Source organism: Colias croceus, chromosome 6, assembly GCF_905220415.1.
Source record: "Colias croceus chromosome 6, ilColCroc2.1".
Lineage (NCBI taxonomy): Eukaryota > Metazoa > Arthropoda > Insecta > Lepidoptera > Pieridae > Colias > Colias croceus.
Window position 1 is genome coordinate 9,369,780 of NC_059542.1, and position 21,323 is coordinate 9,391,102.

The following is a 21,323-nucleotide window of genomic DNA, read 5'->3' on the forward strand; positions in this document are numbered from 1 at the left end:
TAATAATAATTAATGTTAAAAATATTTACTATATTACACGATTGTATTTCGCCTTAAAGTAACAATCGAAAAAAACTCTACCAGGCCAAGCCGGGGAAAACAGCTTTATATAATTTCGATTAAAATAAATGTTATAAAGTAATGCAACATCTTTAATAACGCCATATTGAATAAAAATTCAACTTAACTATCATTTCTTATATTTTGACTGAAATTGAAACGCAAAAGTTTATGTAACACAATCGCTGTTGGTAAACGGTAAACTTTTTGTACGAGTGTTGTACTGTCGCTTTCGGGCTTTTGAGAGATTTTTCATATAAGTCTACAGAATTATTGTTTGGTAATACAGATTGGATATTGCGAATTTATTTTAAAAGAATAACAGTATTTGTAGTCAGTTTTACAACTTCTGGTTATGTTTTGAATAGTTTATAGGTCAGATAAGATAAAAATAATGTATGATGTCAAAATTGTTACTATTTATTTATTTTTTTATGTACAGGTACCTTACAGCTAATCTTACACTAGATATAACATTAACATTTCAATACGCCAATTAAAAGGTACACCAATAACAATCATAATACTGTGAGTGAGCAAAGTAAAGATAAGATATTAACAATTACAAACCCAATATTATATATATAATTATAGCTAAATAAAAAGGTAACAATATATGAATGAGTACAAATGTGAGTGAAAGTGTGTGTGTGTGAGTGTGTGCGTGTTGTTTGTGATTTTCTTTACAATTTTTGGTCAATAAGCTGCAGTATTACTTTTTTAAACTAAACGGTACGGTCACGGTAAGTAAGTTGCATTTACATCAATCGAACATAGAGCAAGAGCATTATTTCGTTATCTATTAGTGTAAAACTAGTATTCGTGTTATTCAGTATGAGAACTTTGCATAGAATCTTTTCGAATGCATTAATATTAACGAAAGAATGCTCTACGCCTGTTCGCCTGTTTACACTAAAACCAAATACAACTAATAAATCAATCAAAAAGTAAAACTAATACATACATCGAAACGTAGAGACGCCTTTTATGAAGTCGTATAAAATACCATTAGAAATTTTATCGCCAATTTAATTCACAAATGATAGTTTGTTCAAACTCACTGAACAGATCGTTTAATTTATAACAGTCGAACACTTAGCCAATTATACACGATTTAATGTTAATTATTATATTGGACAAAACAATATTTATGCTTTAAATGCCATACAATTAACCAATTGTTGTTTAAATTTTCGATTAGTGTTGTTATGTAGTAATTAATTTGTTTGTACCATTTATGTGACGGTTTTTAGTGAGAACAAAATAGTGATAAATATTATTATCAATAATTAAAATATCAATAAACAATTCCTTCTGTTTCTGATTTTTTGTGATATAATAACTCACTTTATTCATGATTGCTTTAGATTTTATCTCAATATGCGCTTAGTTTACTAACCAACTCTCTCTACCAACAAAAGCTCTACAACAAACACACCCTCTTTAAATAACCATAAGACCCTAAGCAGCGCAAACAACATAATCTAATAAAGAAAAAGAAAGCACAAAATAAGCGACACTGAATTCACGTAATTCTCCCTTATTTAGCGAACGGCAACAAAACTCTGCAAGCCAGCAATCAATTTCCCAGTGTTGCCCACATTACAGCGGCATTTGTCCGAAAACCGTATTTTTCTTTTACCGCCATCAGCCGACGTATATTAACACGAAACCGCGCCCAACTGACAGCGGTGTAATATTTTATTCATTCTAAATTAATCATTTCTTTTTTCGCATTGTCCGCTTAATTTCGCGATTATTTAATTTTGACTTCAATGAATAATTCGTATAATTCAATTGTTAGCTACTTTGATGGAAAATATGATTTATATGTTCTTAGTATTGTGGGATCAATTTTTGCAATCTATACTATATGCCTTCATATTACGATTTTTAAGCAATTTATTATCTTCAATTTTGGAATAGTACTTATAATATCTTATTTATTATAAAAAAAAAAACGTGTGGCACTGGGGACTGCCGCGGTAAAGCTATTGCATAGCATGTTTTCAAGCCACACCTCCGCCCGTCGGAGTAGGGAGCGTGAGGTTTTTTCGTTACGGAATATCTCGATTCGGTCCCCGCGCTCAAGGCCCGCGATAGAAGCTATGCAATAGCTTAAAAATAGAAAAACTAAAGGTTATATTTTTCGTTTTTGATACATCATTTGTGCTGTAATTATTAAATTAATCACTATATGTACATACAATGGTACATATTTAGATCCGCTACAATTTGGACGTAACTCTTTGCTCACGACTACACGAAGCAAACAATTAAGTTACACGAAGCGTCGGCCAGTGTAATGTGATTACAATCCATCAACTTATATGTAATTATACTAGCCTATTATATTGCATAGTAATTTTGTATGCAATTCAATTTACCAGTGACAAGTGACTATCAAAATTGATATCAATTAGCAGATGACGTGGGATATTTGAAGGAATTAAGGAATACGATTAAATTCATAGTAAATCCTAATCACCACTACGGAACGTAAACTAAGCGCATATTGAGATTTTATCTCAATATGCGCTTAGTTTACTAACCACTTGTATTGCTGTTAATCAAAAACTATCAACCATACTTATATTGGCGAAAATTTAGAATTGCAAAAATTAGGTCTATACAATTATAACTCTATCATTCAATTTCTAACAATTATATAAAATGTAAAATAACAGACAACTTAAAACTAAGTACTCAATGTTAATTTCATCCAAAACATAATTATCATCGAAACTAACTGAGCATTTCATTGTTACAGATACCATAGCGTTACGGGATGTGCAGATGATCGCACCGTCAGCAGTAAAACTTGGTGACACCGTCCTGCTCGGCTGCAAATGGGCTCTAGAAGGGAACGAGACCCTTTACAGTGTGAAATGGTACCGAGGCAGGCAGGAGTTCTTCAGCTATTTGCCCAAGGAGTATCCTTTTACCAGGATATTCGCACAGCCTGGGATTGACGTGGATGTAAGTATCATGTATCTTATAGTAGTTTGTCCTGGCTTCGACCGACTGCAAAATAATAAGCTATGTCACTTGGTAAATATGAAGCTTTGGTAATGACAAGAGATAGTTCTGTAATCGGCCGAGTATCTTGTTTTTATATCTACTATATAAAAATAAGCCGGGTTTTCCTTCCCGACGCTATAAATACAGAATGCACGAATGAATACGGGCTCCGTGAGGTTTATAGCAAAGAAAAGGTAAGTATCTCTGGTGGCGAAACGGAGTTCATCGTGTTGTCTTTAATATAATTTTACATTTATATAGAGATGTTGTCTCTACCGAGAAAAACAATTTTGAAATAGATGATTAATAATAAATAAATTTAACATCCATGTTTTTTCACCCATTTCAACGAAAATAATTTCAACCCCAATATTGTTTCATGCTTTAAAACTTCAAACTTAATCTCTTTTCTAAGTATTTCATGAGCTTAAAGAGTAATTTTTTTGGCTCCAAGATTCAATTTGAAAAGAACTCCAACATTATTATTAGATTAGAAATAAGAGCTTTGCCTAGATGAAAAATGTGTTTATTTTCATTTTATCTGATTATATTATCAGTGTTTTGAGGTTATTGAGAGGTTAAAATAACAATGATTATAATGTTTTCATCATACTTTTAACAAAAGTAAAATCCTACAAATTATATTACAAACTAGCGGTCCGCCCCGGCTTCGCCCATGGTACATATTCACGTTTTCTCTACATAAGAACCATCCTCGTACTTCAAGGAATATAATAAAAAAAGAATTAAAGAAATCGGTTCAGCTGTTCTAAAGTTATGCGCTTACCAACACATTTTGGAATTCATTTTTATATTATAGATTAATAGCGTGAAATCGTCATAAACACGTACCTAATTTTTCTTATTCACGCATTGTTTTAATACAAATTGCTTATACTTATGATTTTAGATATTGTTTAAAAATAAACTCATTTCCATGTGATTAAAACTATTAGACAACAAGTGATAACTGCGTTAAAAACAACCGACTTCAAACTTGCACTTGCAAAAATGCCCATAAAATAAAAACTACTGGGCCTATCCGAATAAAAATTTTATGGGACCAATTCGACACCATCCAGAAGCGTAGCGTACCTTGGCGGGGCCCCGTATAAAAATTTGTTTGGGGGCCCTTAGGAAGGGTACAGATATCTCACAAAAGCGCACGTTGGGGGCCCCCTTGGCGCGGGGCCCCGTATAATTGATACTGCAGATACGGCGGTAGCTACGCCCCTGACACCATCCCTCATCGCACAAAAAAAGAATCACGTAAATCGGTTCAGAAACCTCGGAGTAATCGGTGTCAATACATAAAAAAAGAACATACCGGCCGAATTGATAACCTCCTCCTCTTTTTGAAGTCGGTTAATAAACTAACCTCCAAGTTAGTTAACTAAAGAAGTTAGAGAGCTTCTGTGAAATCCTTTGAATATCAACACCGGATTATATAGTTTATCACACAGATTTATCTCGGATAATGAACGCTTGAAGCTATGCCCTGTTTCAATACTGACATGGCTTGGAGATATGCTACTAATTTGCAAGTATTAAACCGAGATTCCATGATTTGTGGAACTTCCTAGCTTAATGTATTTTAACGTACTAATTATTTAATTGTTATATGTGTTAGATGTCTAATATAACAATGAAGAGGTTGAATGAATGTATCGTTATTTCAATTGTAGTGATTCAATTTGAAAGAAGACTTTGCATATTTTTTTAATGACAATGCACACTGAGAAGCGGTCAATTGGTTTTTGGCGGTTTAATTGTCAGATAAAATAATGTATCTATCTCTCTATTGTTATCTAGGCTTTTGTAAAGGCAGAGGTATATAATTTCTTAACTAAATAGATTTCGATGTTATTAGTTATAAACTTACATATTAATATAGACTTATTAGTTTCACTTTCATACTTACTTACTTAACTAGCTCTGTGACCCAAACAGAGTCTTAGCTTCCGTCACGAGTTTATGCCTTTCATAACTAATCTGAAATTATAGACATATTTACATATTCTTATATTTCGTAATTAAAATCAAGTATTGGTAAATACCTTTTCACGCCATTACGCAAGAGAACACGTTGAAATTAGATACTTCGGTGTTAATTGTTATTTTATTCATTTCAAATTTTATTTTCGAAAGAGCCGTGGCCTAAAAACCCAGATAAAATGTTTTACATTACTCCTTTCATTGGTTCCAGCGTCCGAACTTTAATAACATTAGCAGGATATTCCCTGGTATTTTATTAACTGCGATACTTTAAATATAAGTATAAAAAATGTAACTCCATACAACTGGCAGTTATCAATGGTCAATTAAAGTTGATATTTCAATGATGGCAAGTTTTTAAAAGCATTTTCTCCAATTAGCTCGAAACTCCGAGCTGGTACATTTTTTAAACAGCGTCATTTGGAGCAACAAGTATATAAAACTTGTTCTGGGATAATTGGAGTGTTTTCTCCAATCTTCATAATATAATTATTTTGATTTATAAGCACTTTAGCAATGAATAAGTTTCTAGTGTTTATTGTGGAGTATGGAATTATAATTATGTATTACGGCCAATTTGTTCATAGAATAGAAGTATGATTATTGAAAACATTATGTTTTATAGAAAAATCCATACTTAATAATCTAATATATATATTATAAAGCCGAAAGTTTGTATGGATGTATGGATGTTTGTTACTCTTTCACGTAAAAATTACTGAACCGATTACAATGAAATTTAGCACACACATAGAGGGTAACTTGGATTAACACATAGGATAGTTTTTATCCCGGAAATCCCACGGGAACGGGAACTATGCGGGTTTTCCTTTGCAAACGCGGGCGAAGCCGCGGGCGGAAATCTAGTATTTATTATAAATGCTCTATCAGTTACTCAATCACGCCTAAACTACTGAACCAATTTTCATGAAATTTGATATGGAGATATTTTGATACCCGAGAAAGGACATAGGCTACTTTTTATCCCGGGTAGATGACGCAATCCTGGAAATCCCACGGGAACGGGAACTATGCGGGTTTTTCTTAGAGTGCGCGGGCGAAGCCGCGGGCGGAAACCTAGTAGTGTACAAAAACAAAAACCACATGATGCTTTTTGATAATCGGTAACAGAATCGAGACTTACAATTAGTAGAGAGCTTTTTTAAATAGTTGATGAGTCGCTAGCCTTATTATACCTAAATTATTAAAAAAAATATTTCTCATTCGTATAAAATGGACAATCATTTAATATTACGTATTATTTGGCCTTTTTTAATATTTAACTATACTCCTGCCAAAAAGAAATCTAAAGTATGCACACACAATATTAAGCTCCTTACATTTCATAAATGAATTAATCTACCTATATTGAAGTATTTATCTTCCCAAAGTAAATAATATACTGGAAATATATTCCTTTATGCCTATTCGTTTGCCTTTTAAGTATTTCAAAGAGAATGTAAAAATATTTGATCATTTCTGAGTAAGGGATGGGTCATGGCATCCGGTGTACCGAGGTTCTTACAAACCTTTCTGTATATGTTTAAATTTGAAGGGAACCCGTTTTGAAATGATCACGGGTTTTAAACGTAACAGAGTGCTTTAATAAATGCGCAGAAATAATTTAGGAAGGACTTTTAGTAGGAAAACATGTAACAAATAAAATAGCTACGATATGATATTTTAAGGAATTTAAAAAGCAAAATATGTTATGTATGTACAAAAATAAATATAAAAAATATTGTATTAAGCATAAAAATAACGCTGTTACATTAGCATAACAAGAAGTTATTGGTACCAATATGTAGGTACTTAGGTAATGTACTCGTATTTTATACGTCCTTGTACTGTATGTTGTAGAACAACCAAAAAACTAGGAAATATACGAATTGAATTTGCACGTATGAACAATATTGATATTATTGTTACTGTAAATCGTTTTTCAACTGTTCGAAAAAATAACGGAAAAATATCTTGCTTTCAATCTGAACGATATTTGTATCCATATTTTTGTAGTAAAATTTTAACTTTACTAAAAACGTGCGCAGTTCATAACTGCTGATAGAAATGAAAACTTATTATTTTGTGAATTACTTTCGACGAATTCATAATATTTTCTTCGAACAAAAATTGCTCAATACGATTAAAGTTTTCGTTTTAAAAAATGAGTCGTGTAATTTTTTTAATTTATTCTTCTTCTTCTTCCTTTGCCTTATCCCTTTATTTGGGGTCGGCTCTCCTCGTTCTCATGCGCCAGGATGGTCTATCCTGGGTTGTCTGTTTGTTCAATTGGGCTCTCTCCATGTCTTTTGATATGGTAGACCACCAGGTGGCGGGGGGACGTCCCAGACCCCGTCTTCTATTTGGCAAGTTTAGTGCCCTCCTTACTACGTGGTTTTCTTCACGCCTCATTACGTGTCCATACCATCTTAGACGCTGTTCAGTGAGTTTCTCTGAGATGGGAGCGACCTTGAAACTTCCTCTGATGTACTCATTGCGCACTTTATCAAGTCTAGTTACGCCGGCCGCCCATCTAAGCATTTTCATTTCATTTACATGAACTCTTTGCTCTTGAGCTTTTTTGATTGCCCAGCACTCGGAGCCATACATTAGAGCTGGTCTAACTGCGGTCTTGTAGACTTTTCCTTTGGTCTTTATTGGCATCTTTGGATCACATAATACTCCCGTCAGACTCCTCCATTTCTGCCAAGCCACATTGATTCGATGTGTAACGTCAGCATCAATATTGGCATCCGATGATATCATGGACCCCAGATATTTAAATTGTGATACCTTGTTAAGCGGTTTTCCTTGAAGACTTATAGTGCTACGATGTCTAGTGTTAGGGTTATAGATGCATTCCATGTACTCTGTTTTATTTCTGCTTATGCGCAATCCATTAGCTTATTTTTTTAATTTATTCAAACTTTATAATTTATAATATCAATATAATACACAGGAATGTTTACCTAAATAATATTCTTTAATATAGAAGTAGGTAATTACAATTCATTATCCATACTAATATTATAAATGCGAAAGTAACTCTGTCTGTCTGTCTGTTACTCAATCACGCCTAAACTACTGAACCAATTTGCATGAAATTTGGTATGGAGATATTTTGATACCCGAGAAAGGACATAGGCTACCTTTTATTGCGAAATATGTACCACGGGCGAAGCCGGGGCGGACCTCTAGTTGAAATATAAAGCTGTGACTGTGTGTACTGACAGCCGACGCGTCTAACTAAAATTCCCTATTACAAATAGTAATTATTTCAAAATGTTCAAGAAATTCTCTATAAACCACAACTTTTGAATTCCAAGAAGGAAAATGTGACAAAGAGTTAATTCTAACATAAATGTACTTGAATAATATGAAAAAATAAATAAAATCAAAATTGATAAAAGATGCGGTTAAATCTGTTATGTTCTATGTTGCTTTCAATTTACGACATTAAAATTTGAAGACGATGAAAATTACCTTGTATTTAAAAAACACTAAACTCTACATCGAAATTTATCAGAAATTGTTCCTTGGTATATTATAGTTACCTCAGTTTAATGCAAATTAAACCGGGTTGAAAAAGTATGAATTGAAATTAACGGCGTTTGGAAAATAATTTTCTACCTTCATTAGAATGAATAAAATTTCGATAAGAATATAAATACAGAAATAAGAGATTTTTTCATTATTTTAAAAATCTTACTTCCCACGGGAAGCAATACTCACCTTGAAATAAAAGCAGTACGTTTCACATGAATATTGATATCTTATCTCCGGGGTTTTTTTAACATTTATTATTATTATAAGGGAAGTATTTTTTTTTGTTATTTTGAGAAAAAACAATTCAAAAACAGACATCATCACAGGCTAAATCCCTCGCTTGTATAAAATAATTGTTTCTTTTAATGACAATCAAATAATCGCTCTTTCTTCTTTAATGGACGTAAAAAAGAACTTCACGATAGTAAAAACAAAATTATCAGGTCGTTTTCGCACTTTTTACCTTTTATTGTGGACAGTTAAGGAAAATTCGATTTATGACCCGCTCCATTTCTCGAATTAACATGAGGCACATTTTATTTGAAGATAGACATCTTTTAATTATAATATTATATTCATAAATCCACTTAACTTACCTTTAATGCGAATTTATGAGAGAAGTAGTAAGAAATCGTTGTATGGTACTCATTGATTTACTTTATTTAAAATGGGCATTTCATTCAGATTTGTGAATATACAGCAATTAAATAAGTTTCTCCAAATTCTATACAATATTATGTACTCTATTAAAACCTCGGAGATTAAAACAGAAACGTGATAAAATAGACTAAAAACTGATTTTCATTTTTAATAATCACATTAGACCTTTGACTAAAACTTTGAATTTTATTGTTTATATTTATTGATTTCATTCAAGACAGTTTATTGAAATCGAAAGAGAAGTTTATTTACTGATTCCAAATTTAGGTTAGACAAACTCTTCAAGTATATTTTATCCTAATTAAGGAATATAAAAAATTATTTAGTTACTTAAAATATTAATATAAAGGGTTCAAATAGGTCTATTAAAATATTTTGTACTAACCAAAATAGATGATAAAAACTAAAGATTTTATCGCTTCTAATGAATAGATTTTCCAATCTTAATAGATTGAAATATAATAATCTAAAATTAAGATCAACATTGAAATTTTAAAAACATATAAAAAATAAGCGGCAATTAAACGGATTATCGTGAAAACAGAGCAAAAACATTTATAGACAAACAGGGCAAGAAAACAAGATCATTAAAACAGAATTATGCTTTTATTTCTGAGTCTCATAATTATAACTTCAAGGGGATCAGAAAAACTTTCGTCTTTCCAAGTAACATTTTCCTGACGCAAATGAATAGAGAATGTTGATATAATATTATATTTATTCCCTCTAGAGATAGTAGTTTTTATGATAGATAAGCTGCAGCTTTAAACCTAAGCTGTATTTTTATACAATTCATTTTAATATCTTAATGAAGACTGATTATTAAATATTTTTTTAATGTTTACAATGAATATATTATAGTATATCTAATTATTATTATTATTGGACAGATTAAAAAAAAAATGTGTTCACCAAAAATTATAAAAATATTATTAGAGCTTTCTATGAGCAGAGTAAACGTATAGAACAGCTCTACCACATTACATTTACATAAGTTTTGATATTATTCACACGTTTTTCGATTTTGACCTACTGTATACACTTTGTAACATAGACAGATTTTATTCAAACATTGTACGCCTTTTTTTAACCGACTTCAAAAAAAAGGAGGAGGTTATCAATTCGGCCGGTATATTTTTTTTTTTTTTTTTTTTTTTTATGTATGTACACCGATTACTCCGAGGTTTCTGAACCGATTTACGTGATTCTTTTTTTGTTCGATGCGGGATGGTGTCGAATTGGTCCCATAAAAATTTTATTCGGCTAGGCCTAGTAGTTTTTATTTTATGAGCATTTTTGTCTGTACTCGATGACTTAATTTCAATGTAGCAAGTAACTTTGATTCACTTCCCGGTAACCGATTGAGCTGAAATTTTGTATACGAATGTAAATTGGATAGCGATGAAACATTATCATGACATGGAGCTGATCTGATGATGGAATCGGAAGGTGGCCATAGGAACTCAGTAATATATTGACTCAACTTTATCGAGTTTGGGCTCGTTTGATTCGTGTTGAAAAATACACTAAAAAGTATTAAATAAAAATAACTGCGTTAAAAACAACCGACTTCAAAAACGGAAAAGTAAGAAATAAAAAAGATTTGATATTATTAATTACTACATATTATTTTTATGTGCTATTTATTAAATAGGTTTGAAGTCGGTGCCAAACACTAAGCACTTAGTATTAAGCCCATGCACCGACATCAAACCTTTTTAGTAAATAGCACATAAAAATAATATGTAGTAATTAATAATATCAAATCTTTTTTATTTCTTACTTTTCCGTTTTTGAAGTCGGTTGTTTTTAACGCAGTTATTTTTATTAAACTATATTGACAATGAATTGTAATCCATGATTGTACGTTGTTCAAATTGTTCAAATTGTGTGAATTTCCGAAGTTCGTGGTAAATTGTTTTTAAAATATAATTTTATTTCTCGTTTTCGTAAATATTACTTTAATTTTATCCGTAAGTTCCAAAGTAACGTAAAGTTTGAATTCTTGAATAACTGAAACAATAATCAAACAATAAAACAATGAAGATAATTTAGGAAATAGGAAACTAAATATTCCATCATAATCCGTAAAGCCGCAGGCAACTGCTAGTTAATTAAATAGCTTTTAACTTAAAACAAATTTGCTTTTAATGTGTTTATTCATTTCACATTCAATGCTTTTCATAATTGTTAAAAAGCTAGCATCAAAGGGGTTAAAAACATAAAGAGCTGTTTCAGTCAGACGATAATAAGAGGAGTGTTGTGAAAAATTAAAATGACCCAAGCTTGGTCAGAGTAAACAAGTTCGTTAGTTGACTGTGCCGTCGATATCGAAGCGATGAAATCATACCTATGAACACTATTTTATTTATTGTATTTTCTTTTATCAACTTTGAAATACTTGCGTTCTTCCTTATTTTTAAAATGCAAGATTTTTTTTTTCTTGACTTCACTTGGAATTTGAAGAGTGGATTTTTGTGGTATGATTTTAGTGCGATTCAGGCTACTGGAATTTCCTTTGACCAGGCGTGAATTGTCGAGAACAATAACTATATAGGAGTAATATAAGATGTCTGCGGTAGGACGGTTGACTTTAAATGACAGTTGTAGAACAATCTAGACGATCGTTTGAGCTAATTTTCAAATTTATGGATGTAATATTTATACGTATATTAGGTATGCACAAGTACATTTTCACCTGAACGCAGCAGAACTTAATTTATGTGTAAATGTAAATCAATTTAAATATTGGTTATTCTAGATTTTTTTTATCCCTTAATAGTTCGCCAACGTTTATATCTATAATGAGAGTTAAATCGTTAGATAATTTTAAAATATACAAACAAACAAACAAACAAAGTTTTCCTCTTTATAATATTAGTGTAGATTATCAAATGAAGGCCGCTAGATTAATCATGATTAAAGCGCGTCACACACGGTGAAGATACTATAATATTTTATCTTAAGATACTCTAATATAAAACGTTATAGTATCTTAAGGTATCCGGTATCAGCGTTCTGACCATCACTTTTCTTTTTATCATTGCGTACTAAGACTGTAGAACCGCCATCCTGTTACAAATGACCCGAAATTTTGTGGGTCATTTGTATATTATAGTATCTTCACCGTGTGTATCGCGCTTTAATGTGTTTAATTTCTATATTTTAATATTCATGACTTTGAGATAGAGCTTTAATCACAACTTTTTCAAAACGGAAACTAATGATGATTTCAAAGAATTTTCTTTAAGGAAATAAAATAAATATATATTCGATATTATAAATGCACAGTGCGTAATCACAGAGTAGGGGTGAGCAATCTTATTTTCCAATGTTGGATCAATACAGAGAAGTGGGACAAAGGATATTACTGGACATAGAATGAAGAAAAAAGTTGCTTTAATTACAGTACGCTTGCTTCGAAACTAAACTGTTTTGCTGCACACTCGTTTTAAGCGAACTCTTTGAGTAATTATGGGACACATTATGAAAGTTTATAGTTTTTTGTTTCATGATTGTTTATGTATTGATCTAGATGATGTTCGCAACATCATATGCGAGTTTGGGAAACTTTTGTGGACAACCCCGATTCATTTTCAAGAATAAAAAGTCCGTCTATCGCCAAAAATTAGTACCTATGGAAGGTAGAGCCTACTGGATACCGTTGTAAATCTAAGTCAGACTAGAATTTACTCAAGTGATAACAAAATCGAATTTTGTATGGATATATAATAGATAGATACTGGTAAATAAAAGTTCAAGAAAAATGAAATCTTGTAAAAAATATAAAAAATGAAAATCTATTCAACCCTGAAATTGAATCGTAAAAATAATATCTATTCTGTCAGCTGTTGTGGGAATCAAGTAAAACTTTATAAACCATAATTAATTAAGTGCTTGTTTCATTTTTATAAATCGTAAATTTAACCAAAAATTTTAATTTGAGAGAACAGAATACTATAAAGCGTATACTAAAGCTCGTTTATTTAAAATTTTGATTGATTGTGGAAATTGAAAACATAATTTTGTGAAGTTACAACATAATTTTATTTATTCAAATGTTCGGTATTAATTAATAAACGGAATAGAAAGACTAATAATATTTGTTTATCTTTTGTTACCCTTCCTGTTGTGCTAAATGTTTTGCTGACTTTAAAGATAATTTGCCCTGTGTTGTGAAAAGTTAAGATTATCTTTATTAATTATAATCAATAGATATTTTACGGATCATGTAGCCGTCCACTAAAACTTATGACACTAGACGCACGTTGCGCTTGGCACACACGCTTTTTTTGTCAGAAGTGTAACTTTTTTGTCAAGATTCAAAGATACTGAAATCGTCACCGACCTCGACATCGACGCGACCTTGAAATTTTACTCTTAACGCAACTCAAGTTTCACTTAAAAAAAATTAATAAAATATAGTTTAACACGAAACAAATGAAACTGCCATGCCGCTTATACTATATCTCAACCCCGTAATCTATGAATATTCAACTATTAGTATCAAGTAAAACCCCTATACCAAAAATATAACAGGTTACCAAGGAAAATAGAAAAAGGTCGGAACTATTATGCATTCCCATACCGTACCTTCGGCCCTCAGCCAAGCGTATCGTTTGACATAGGAAAACGTAATGATATCATATCATGACAAAACCTAGCTTCCGGTGTGATGGGGCCACGACAGGCTATGTGACGTTGTTTGGAAAATAAGTCCATCGTCTACAATCTGAGCAGAATTTGATTTTGAAATAACACCGTCTAGCTATTGTCATACTACAGATATAATTATGCACAATGCACATATTTTATAAATTACTAGCCCGCGCGGTTTCACCCGCATTGCTCCGCTCCTGTTGGTCTTAACGTTATATAATATTTATATTATAGTCTATAACCCTCCTCGATAAATGGGCTATCTAACCCCGAAATAATTTTTAAAATCAGATCAAGTAGTTCCTGAGATTAGCGTGTTCAAACAAACAAACAAACATAATAAAACAAACAACAAACTTTATAATATTAGTATAGATGAGATAGTCCGTAGTCAGTGGATACTTACTTAATTACTTGTCAAATAATGATAAATAGTTTAAAAACAGCGTAAAAAAGTTTTAGTAGAAAATTAAGTATGTAATACTAGTATCCATTAATTTATTTTTAAAGTATAATAGAACATTATCTAAATCGTTCGAAATTATAGTTTCCAGTACATTTTGACTCTAGCTTTTAACAAGTTTAATAGCTTCACCTGTATGTTTGTATATTATAATCGACTACTTTAGATTAATTTTTGAACTTTTAACGGATAGATTTAATTCGAGAATCGGTGCCTCTACAAATAATTCCAGGAATTTATCTTAAGCTTGTTTTTTTAACCTATATTTACACGACTACCTCAATTACCACAGGTATCAAGATCGACCTCACAACAAGTGGTGCTACGGGAGGCTAGCCGCGCACTCGCGGGGAGGTACCGCTGCGAGGTATCTGCTGACGCGCCCTCCTTCCATACGCAAGTGCGGTCAGCGTATATACATGTTGTTGGTAAGTAGTAGCTTATAAGTATAAGCGGTATACGCGGTATACGCGGTATAAGCGGTAAAGGTGGTATAAGTGGTATACGCGGTATAAGTAATATACGCGGTATAAGTGGTATAAGCGGATAAGTTGTATAAGCGGTAATCTTATACCGCGTATACCACGCGGTATAAGTGGTATATGCGGTATAAGTGGTATACGCGGTATAAGTGGTATAAGCTGTATAAGTGGGATAAACGGTATTAATTATATGAACTATGGAATGATATTATGTATATTACATATAATATAAATTGAACGTTGTTTTATACAATGTTTCTGCTCTAGGAAATAATTAATTAGTATCCTTCTTGCCTGGTCTGTGTCATTGTTTTGATACTGACAATGTGATAGAATGAAGCTAAGTGTATTAATTATGCTATATTTTATGATTTGACTATGAAAACACGGATTACTCTATTGTACCGTGTACGTTCAATAGCTTAAGTTTTTGAATGCTATTAACACTTTAAAAGCATTTTTTCGCGTGTATTATGTATAACACTATTTCTGTTCGAATTTGCACTAAACCCTTCTTTAATATAATAAAACGACAGCTGTTATATGAAAAATAAAGATGTTCCCTTTTAAACTTTACATCTCATAATAACATATAAAACATAAAACTAGACCGCATAAAGCTTTGAATTTTAAAGTAAATTCGTAAATAATGGATCTAGAATGGAGCAATACACTACTGGAATAAGCTTAAAATAAACAAAAAGGCTATCCTCGAGAAATGGCTACAATTGAGACGGTCTTATTTACTAGTGGTTGGAAGCTTTGAGGTAAGCAAGGGTCACTGTTGAATTTTATATTTAGTTTTATATAGCATTCAAATTCTTGATAAATATTTATTTTTTTAAGAATAGAAAAAATCGATCATGAGACCGGATTCGAACCCGCGTCTTCCGCTATTCCGGGTCGACGTAACAGAACACAAATATAAAGTTACAACGTCATTAAAAGTAAGTTTGCTATCAGCTCTTGGTGCGAGTGTCCGACTCGCTCTTGGCCGGTTGTATTTAATCACACACCGCTACAAACCCCACTGCGTCTGGCTTGTACCGTCTTTTCATACTTAGTTTGACTTCACTTCGCATTTCTTTAAAATTGTCGCTATCCGATTTATATTTTATAACAGCGAACAATATCCTTGTTGTGATCTCGTATTTTTTACACGCTGAGAAAAATAAAAAATAGATGGGGAGTAATTTTTAACAACACAGCGAGCGACGCGAAGTAAAATAAGTTAATCCTATAATCTCCCATGTTTATTACAAATTGTTGTAAAGAACACTTAAATCCAAATATTCATTAACATTCAGAGTGAAATAAACGGGGTCAATGTACGAATGTCCTTATACCCCGCCCCAATTCTGCTCCGCTTAGTTTGAGATGGGATAATATTATCCTATGTGTTTCAGTAAATATTAATCAGAAATATCCTCAAAGTCACAAAAAATGAAAACAATTGTTCAAGTTGTTTTCAAATATTACGTAATCAGTGAAAACCATAGAAATGTATGTTTTGAGTGAACTCATAAATAGATGGAATAAAAATTAGAATAAGGTTTTGAATCGTTTGTAAGTAAACAGCCAGTGATCTTACATAAAGAAATATAAAGTTAAATTGGGTCAAATCAAAGATTATTACGATTTTTTTTACAATAATATTATGCTTACTGTTATTACTACTAGGTATACAATATTATTTAAAAAATCATATATTTATGAGATAAGGAACTCATAACGAAACAGTTTTAAATATATCTATACTTTACTAAATTGCAAGTGAAGTAAATACCCAATCAATACCGCCGTCGAAGTTTGCGAGACAGCATCTTGTACGCGTGAAGTTGTTCCGGACTATAACTCGATTATATAACGGTTTCAAACATTTTAAATTAAAATAAATAGTCGAATAATGAAAACACGTAACAAAGAATGTTGAAATATATAAATTATATTATTGCCAATATGTTGTATTAAAATATCTATTTATATAAATTAAAATAAATAATGCAATAAATAAAACACGTAACAAAGAATGTTGAATAAAACCAATTAATATATTGCCAGTGGGTAAACGTTTTATGAAAATTTATCGATCTTATTCTAAGTGATAGTAATGACCGCCTATCATCACAATTATAATAACAGAAGTAAGAAAGAAGTCGGTGTATTTGTTTAGTTATCTTCTCTTAAATTTTCATGATTGATTGCGTTCTAAAATTTAGAATTTGTAAATAAACCAGCATCGATTTAAATTGGCGTCAAACCGCAAGATATAAACATTTATGGCTTGCGGTTTGTTATGACCGCAGGTTTAAAAGGAGTTAGTTGGAGTGTGTTTAAGTGGCTCACACTTTGTACAACCATCCTGGGTTGATGTCCCCTAAGAGACATTATTAATCTGTGTTAAGCTATAATAAATGTATAACTATCAAGTCATTCTCTCTGTAAGCTTATGAGCTTTAAATATAATCGTCGGATAAGTAGTACTATGCAATGAAAGTACCTACTTATAAAACAGCACAGAAAAATTGGTGCTTACAGTACATTATAGAAATGGATATTTGAAATATCATTCATTAATGATCAAAAAATAGAGTATGCTTGTCTTAAAAACATCAAGAATTTTTAAGTATTTGATGCAATACAAAATATCCCTAGATTTTGTTGCTATACACAGCACGATTCGATTCGACTTCGATGGCAGTAAAGTAAAATATAATTTCCTTTAAAAGTAAAATATTTAACAGCCCTCCATTGTGTACAAAAAAGAGGAATGGTTGTAGATTTATTTTTAAATTTATATCATCCAGCGCAAGCGATCAAATCGTTTCAAATTCACGATGGACAATCAAAATCGACTATTCATTAGTCTCTAAAGCGTGACCGGGTATTGGGTAATCGATTCAACGTTTCGAATGATAAATTCCATTCGAATCCGAGTTTATTCCACGATTTTATCGATATCAGCTGCCATAAAAGCATAAAATTTTTAAGAAAACTTTTAGCAATTTTATGCTACACTTTGCTTTGCACCTATGCATACTTGTTGAAATAGAATTTTTAGTTCAGTTGCAGCCAGTAATCAACTATTTCGAAGTTTATAAACATGCGATGCTAATAAGCAGATATAGAGATATAGAGCAGTGGTGGCTCAATGGTGAGACCTCGGACTACGAATCGATAAGTCCGGGGTTCGAGACCAGGCGAGCGCACAGGAAATTGATTTTCAATTTATCTGCGCATGTTGTAACATCAAACTGCTCGAACGGTGAAGGAAAACATCGTGAGGAAACCGACATGTCGAAGAATTAAAAGTGTGTCATCCGCCAACACGCACTTGGCCAGCGTGGTGGATTATGGCCTGTACCCTCATAGGAGGCCCGTGTCCCAGCAGTGGGAACGTATATGGGCTGATGATGATGAAACATACGATGCTATAACGAAAATCTTTTATTGGCAATGAGTGTGTACTAAATATTCAGATTTCAGTGTGGGATGGGTTTTATTATCGAAAATGTTATTGTACATCTTAATAAAAGGATATTACTCTATCGTGGGATTATGTAGGCGTGTAAATAAAACAGTTTATTTACATTTAATATTATTGTGTGTTTTGTTCCTTAATTCGGAGGAAAAATGTTAAATGTATCTATCTACCTTTATCACAAAAATGAAAAATTGAACATGTAAGAATGATCCCACCAAAAACATTTTCATGTAAAATGTTGCCAAGACGAGCCCATATGACTCGCACTGTCAAAAAGTTATCAGATCTCATGTAGAGCCAAGCTTCTAACACTACACGCCCTAACTCTACAAGGCCTAACTTCACAAACTCTACACCTTAGTCAAAATATGTGGCTTGGCCATTTCGCTACATTCACATCGGCGTAAGGTGAAAAATTAATTCACTGTTCATAACTTTTGTGTTATACAATAGTTCTTGTAGTAACGAACGGCCAAGCCACATATTTTGACTAAGGTGTAGAGTTTGTGAAGTTAGGCCTTGTAGAGTTAGGGCGTGTAGTGTTAGAAGCTTGGCTCTACATGAGATCTGATAACTTTTTGACAGTGCGAGTCATATGGGCTCGTCTTGGCAACATTTTACATGAAAATGTTTTTGGTGGGATTTCATTTCTTTTTGTAAGTTGTTTGTAACAAAATTTTATATGTCGATTAAACTTCTAATTTTTTTTTAACAAACATATATATATCTATATATATCTAGGGGAACCAAGTTTTAGATTATTACATTAGACCTCTAGCGTCATCAAAATTTAATTTAAAATTACAGGTCTTATACAAACTCCCATCCCCTAGTTTAAGGGGATGGGGGATGAAAGTTACAAGTTTTATAATTTTTTTGTTGTTTGTGTGCTAATACTAGCTTACATACAAAATTTCAGCTTTCTAGGACATTAGGAAATACCATAAGAATTTTGATGATCATCAGTGAGTCAGTGACGAAATTAGCGTTTTTTAGATATAAATAAAATCTGAAGTATAAAAGCTAATGTCATTAAAACTTAATATATTCAATAAGTCCGCTATTGACAATATATCCCGAAAATTTTGTTGATCTAGCATAATCCAAACCCAAGTTATGAGGGTTCAAAAAAACGTCGAAGCGCTTCGAGAAAAGGTAGGTAGTGCCCGTCGCTTGATCGCTTGGCTCGTCTTGGCGGGGGCACTACCGTGCCCCCAGATAGGAATGATAGTCTCTCCAAAAAATCAATTGTAATGTTTTAACCGGAGAGGTTATTGTGTTTTAGATAAATAATACTTTTTATAGAATGTATATAAACGTATGATAGTTAATTGTAAATCTATAGAAGAAGAGTCGCAGAGAATAAAATTTCAGAATTAGTCTATAAGTAATTATGTGTACATTAGTTTTAACACACATAAGTACACATAGTAGTGCTACTATTAAGTATTCTGTGGTTTAAACACAAATACCTTAACACTCACCACCTGAAAAGTGCAAAACATTCACTCACATAATTACTCAATTCCTCGCAAATTTTAAAGCAATTTACAACGTGCAAAGTAATTAAAAGCGTAAACACATTCCAAGTATAAAATGTCTAGCGTTCAACAAATCTTCGTACAATAAAGTGGCAAATTACCTCAAGTTTGAGGCAGGTGGCGCCCGCAGCACTTCCGGCGGTAACGTAACGCCATAGTATAAAGAGAAAAGTAAGTTATCTTCGAACAAAGGTACATCTGTATGTAGGTACGTTTGCATGTATGCGGAGCGCTTGGCCACGCCCGAGCCCCCCGTTTATGTACGTACACAAGCTTGACGCACGCACACAACGCCGCTCGGTTACTACTCATGGACCGGTCTTGTGAAGGTCGCATCATTGTTGTGAGCGGTCGGTGTTTGTTTATACAACTATTAAAAATATCAATGTGACAATTGACAACCCTGCACCTCGCGAGTTTGGGTACCATGCGCTTCTAAACGCCGGGAGTTGGCCTACTTCTCTCTTTATACTATGGTAACGTGACGTAACAGCCCACTTCCAGCGGCCCTCTCACTCCGCTGAATTAGATAACCTGTGCCCTAGGCTTTGTGACGTGTTGTGTGAAATTGAAATAATTGTGACGCCCATTAGAGGGCGCAATAGTGCGAATAATATTTATATTTTATTGCATTGGGTTCATGCTAATTAGGTTTGACTTGTTGCTAATTGAATAATAGATGTCTTTTATAATATTTGCAAAGGTCCTTGAATCCCATACCTATATTATATACTGTACCCCTCCTTTTTTATCATCTTAGCTTGTTATGTATTATTTATTGTGTATGTATCGTATCTATGTTTCTCTCGGCGGTTTTCCCAGATTGTTCTGGGCATGTTTAGTCACCATAAATTGTGAATCATAGATATTTTCAATTTATTACGATACGGCGATGAGTGCATCTTCAAGAAAAGAGCTTTACTGTTCAATGATCATTATTATAAGGTTAATATATTATAAGGTCGAAATACTTTTCTTAAAGGTCGGCAGTACATTTGCAGTTTTCCTTATGTAGAGAATTCTCATGGGCGGTAGCGATCACCGAGTCGCCTGCTCTATTCTTTGTTTATCTGTGAAGAAAAACTAAGTCTGGGGTTCATTTTGCGTGCGGAATGTGACGATGAAGATGTGATTTCGTTTAGCAATGAATTAATAAAACACATACATAATAATTATTATTATGTCTTCCCGAGACAACGCTCGCTGCGAAGTGTGCGAAACGTCGGGAAATTAATATAGGTAATTAATAAATTGCGTTTAAAATCCGTTAAAATCTTCAATTTCTAAATCTATTTTACCTTTTCCATTCATATTAATGAAAGAATAACAATAACCTTACACACTTATCAATAGATTAATAACATCAAATTAATTGCAAAATTTGTTCTCAAATTTGATTCAAACGATATACG

The 21,323-nt window shown here is 32.4% G+C and overlaps 3 protein-coding genes across 3 annotated transcripts in view; 1 reads left to right on the forward strand and 2 right to left on the reverse strand.

Moving 5' to 3' along the window:
* LOC123692240 (NAD(P)H-hydrate epimerase) overlaps positions 1 to 21,323 on the reverse strand; it is a 494,715-nt gene that overhangs the window by 123,330 nt on the left and 350,062 nt on the right. The gene's annotated exons all lie outside the window — the stretch shown is intronic.
* The window catches only part of LOC123692236, a 218,378-nt gene that overhangs the window by 81,223 nt on the left and 115,832 nt on the right, over positions 1 to 21,323 (forward strand). The window contains exons 3-4 of the mRNA XM_045636958.1: positions 2,831 to 3,039; positions 14,697 to 14,832. Coding sequence (XP_045492914.1) covers positions 2,831 to 3,039; positions 14,697 to 14,832 — 345 coding nt within the window. The remainder of the gene's footprint in view (positions 1 to 2,830; positions 3,040 to 14,696; positions 14,833 to 21,323) is intronic.
* Positions 7,271 to 7,973, reverse strand: LOC123692242. Its single transcript, XM_045636962.1, has one exon. The coding sequence runs from the start codon at positions 7,939 to 7,941 to the stop codon at positions 7,297 to 7,299; it is 645 nt and encodes a 214-aa protein (XP_045492918.1). The 5' UTR covers positions 7,942 to 7,973; the 3' UTR covers positions 7,271 to 7,296.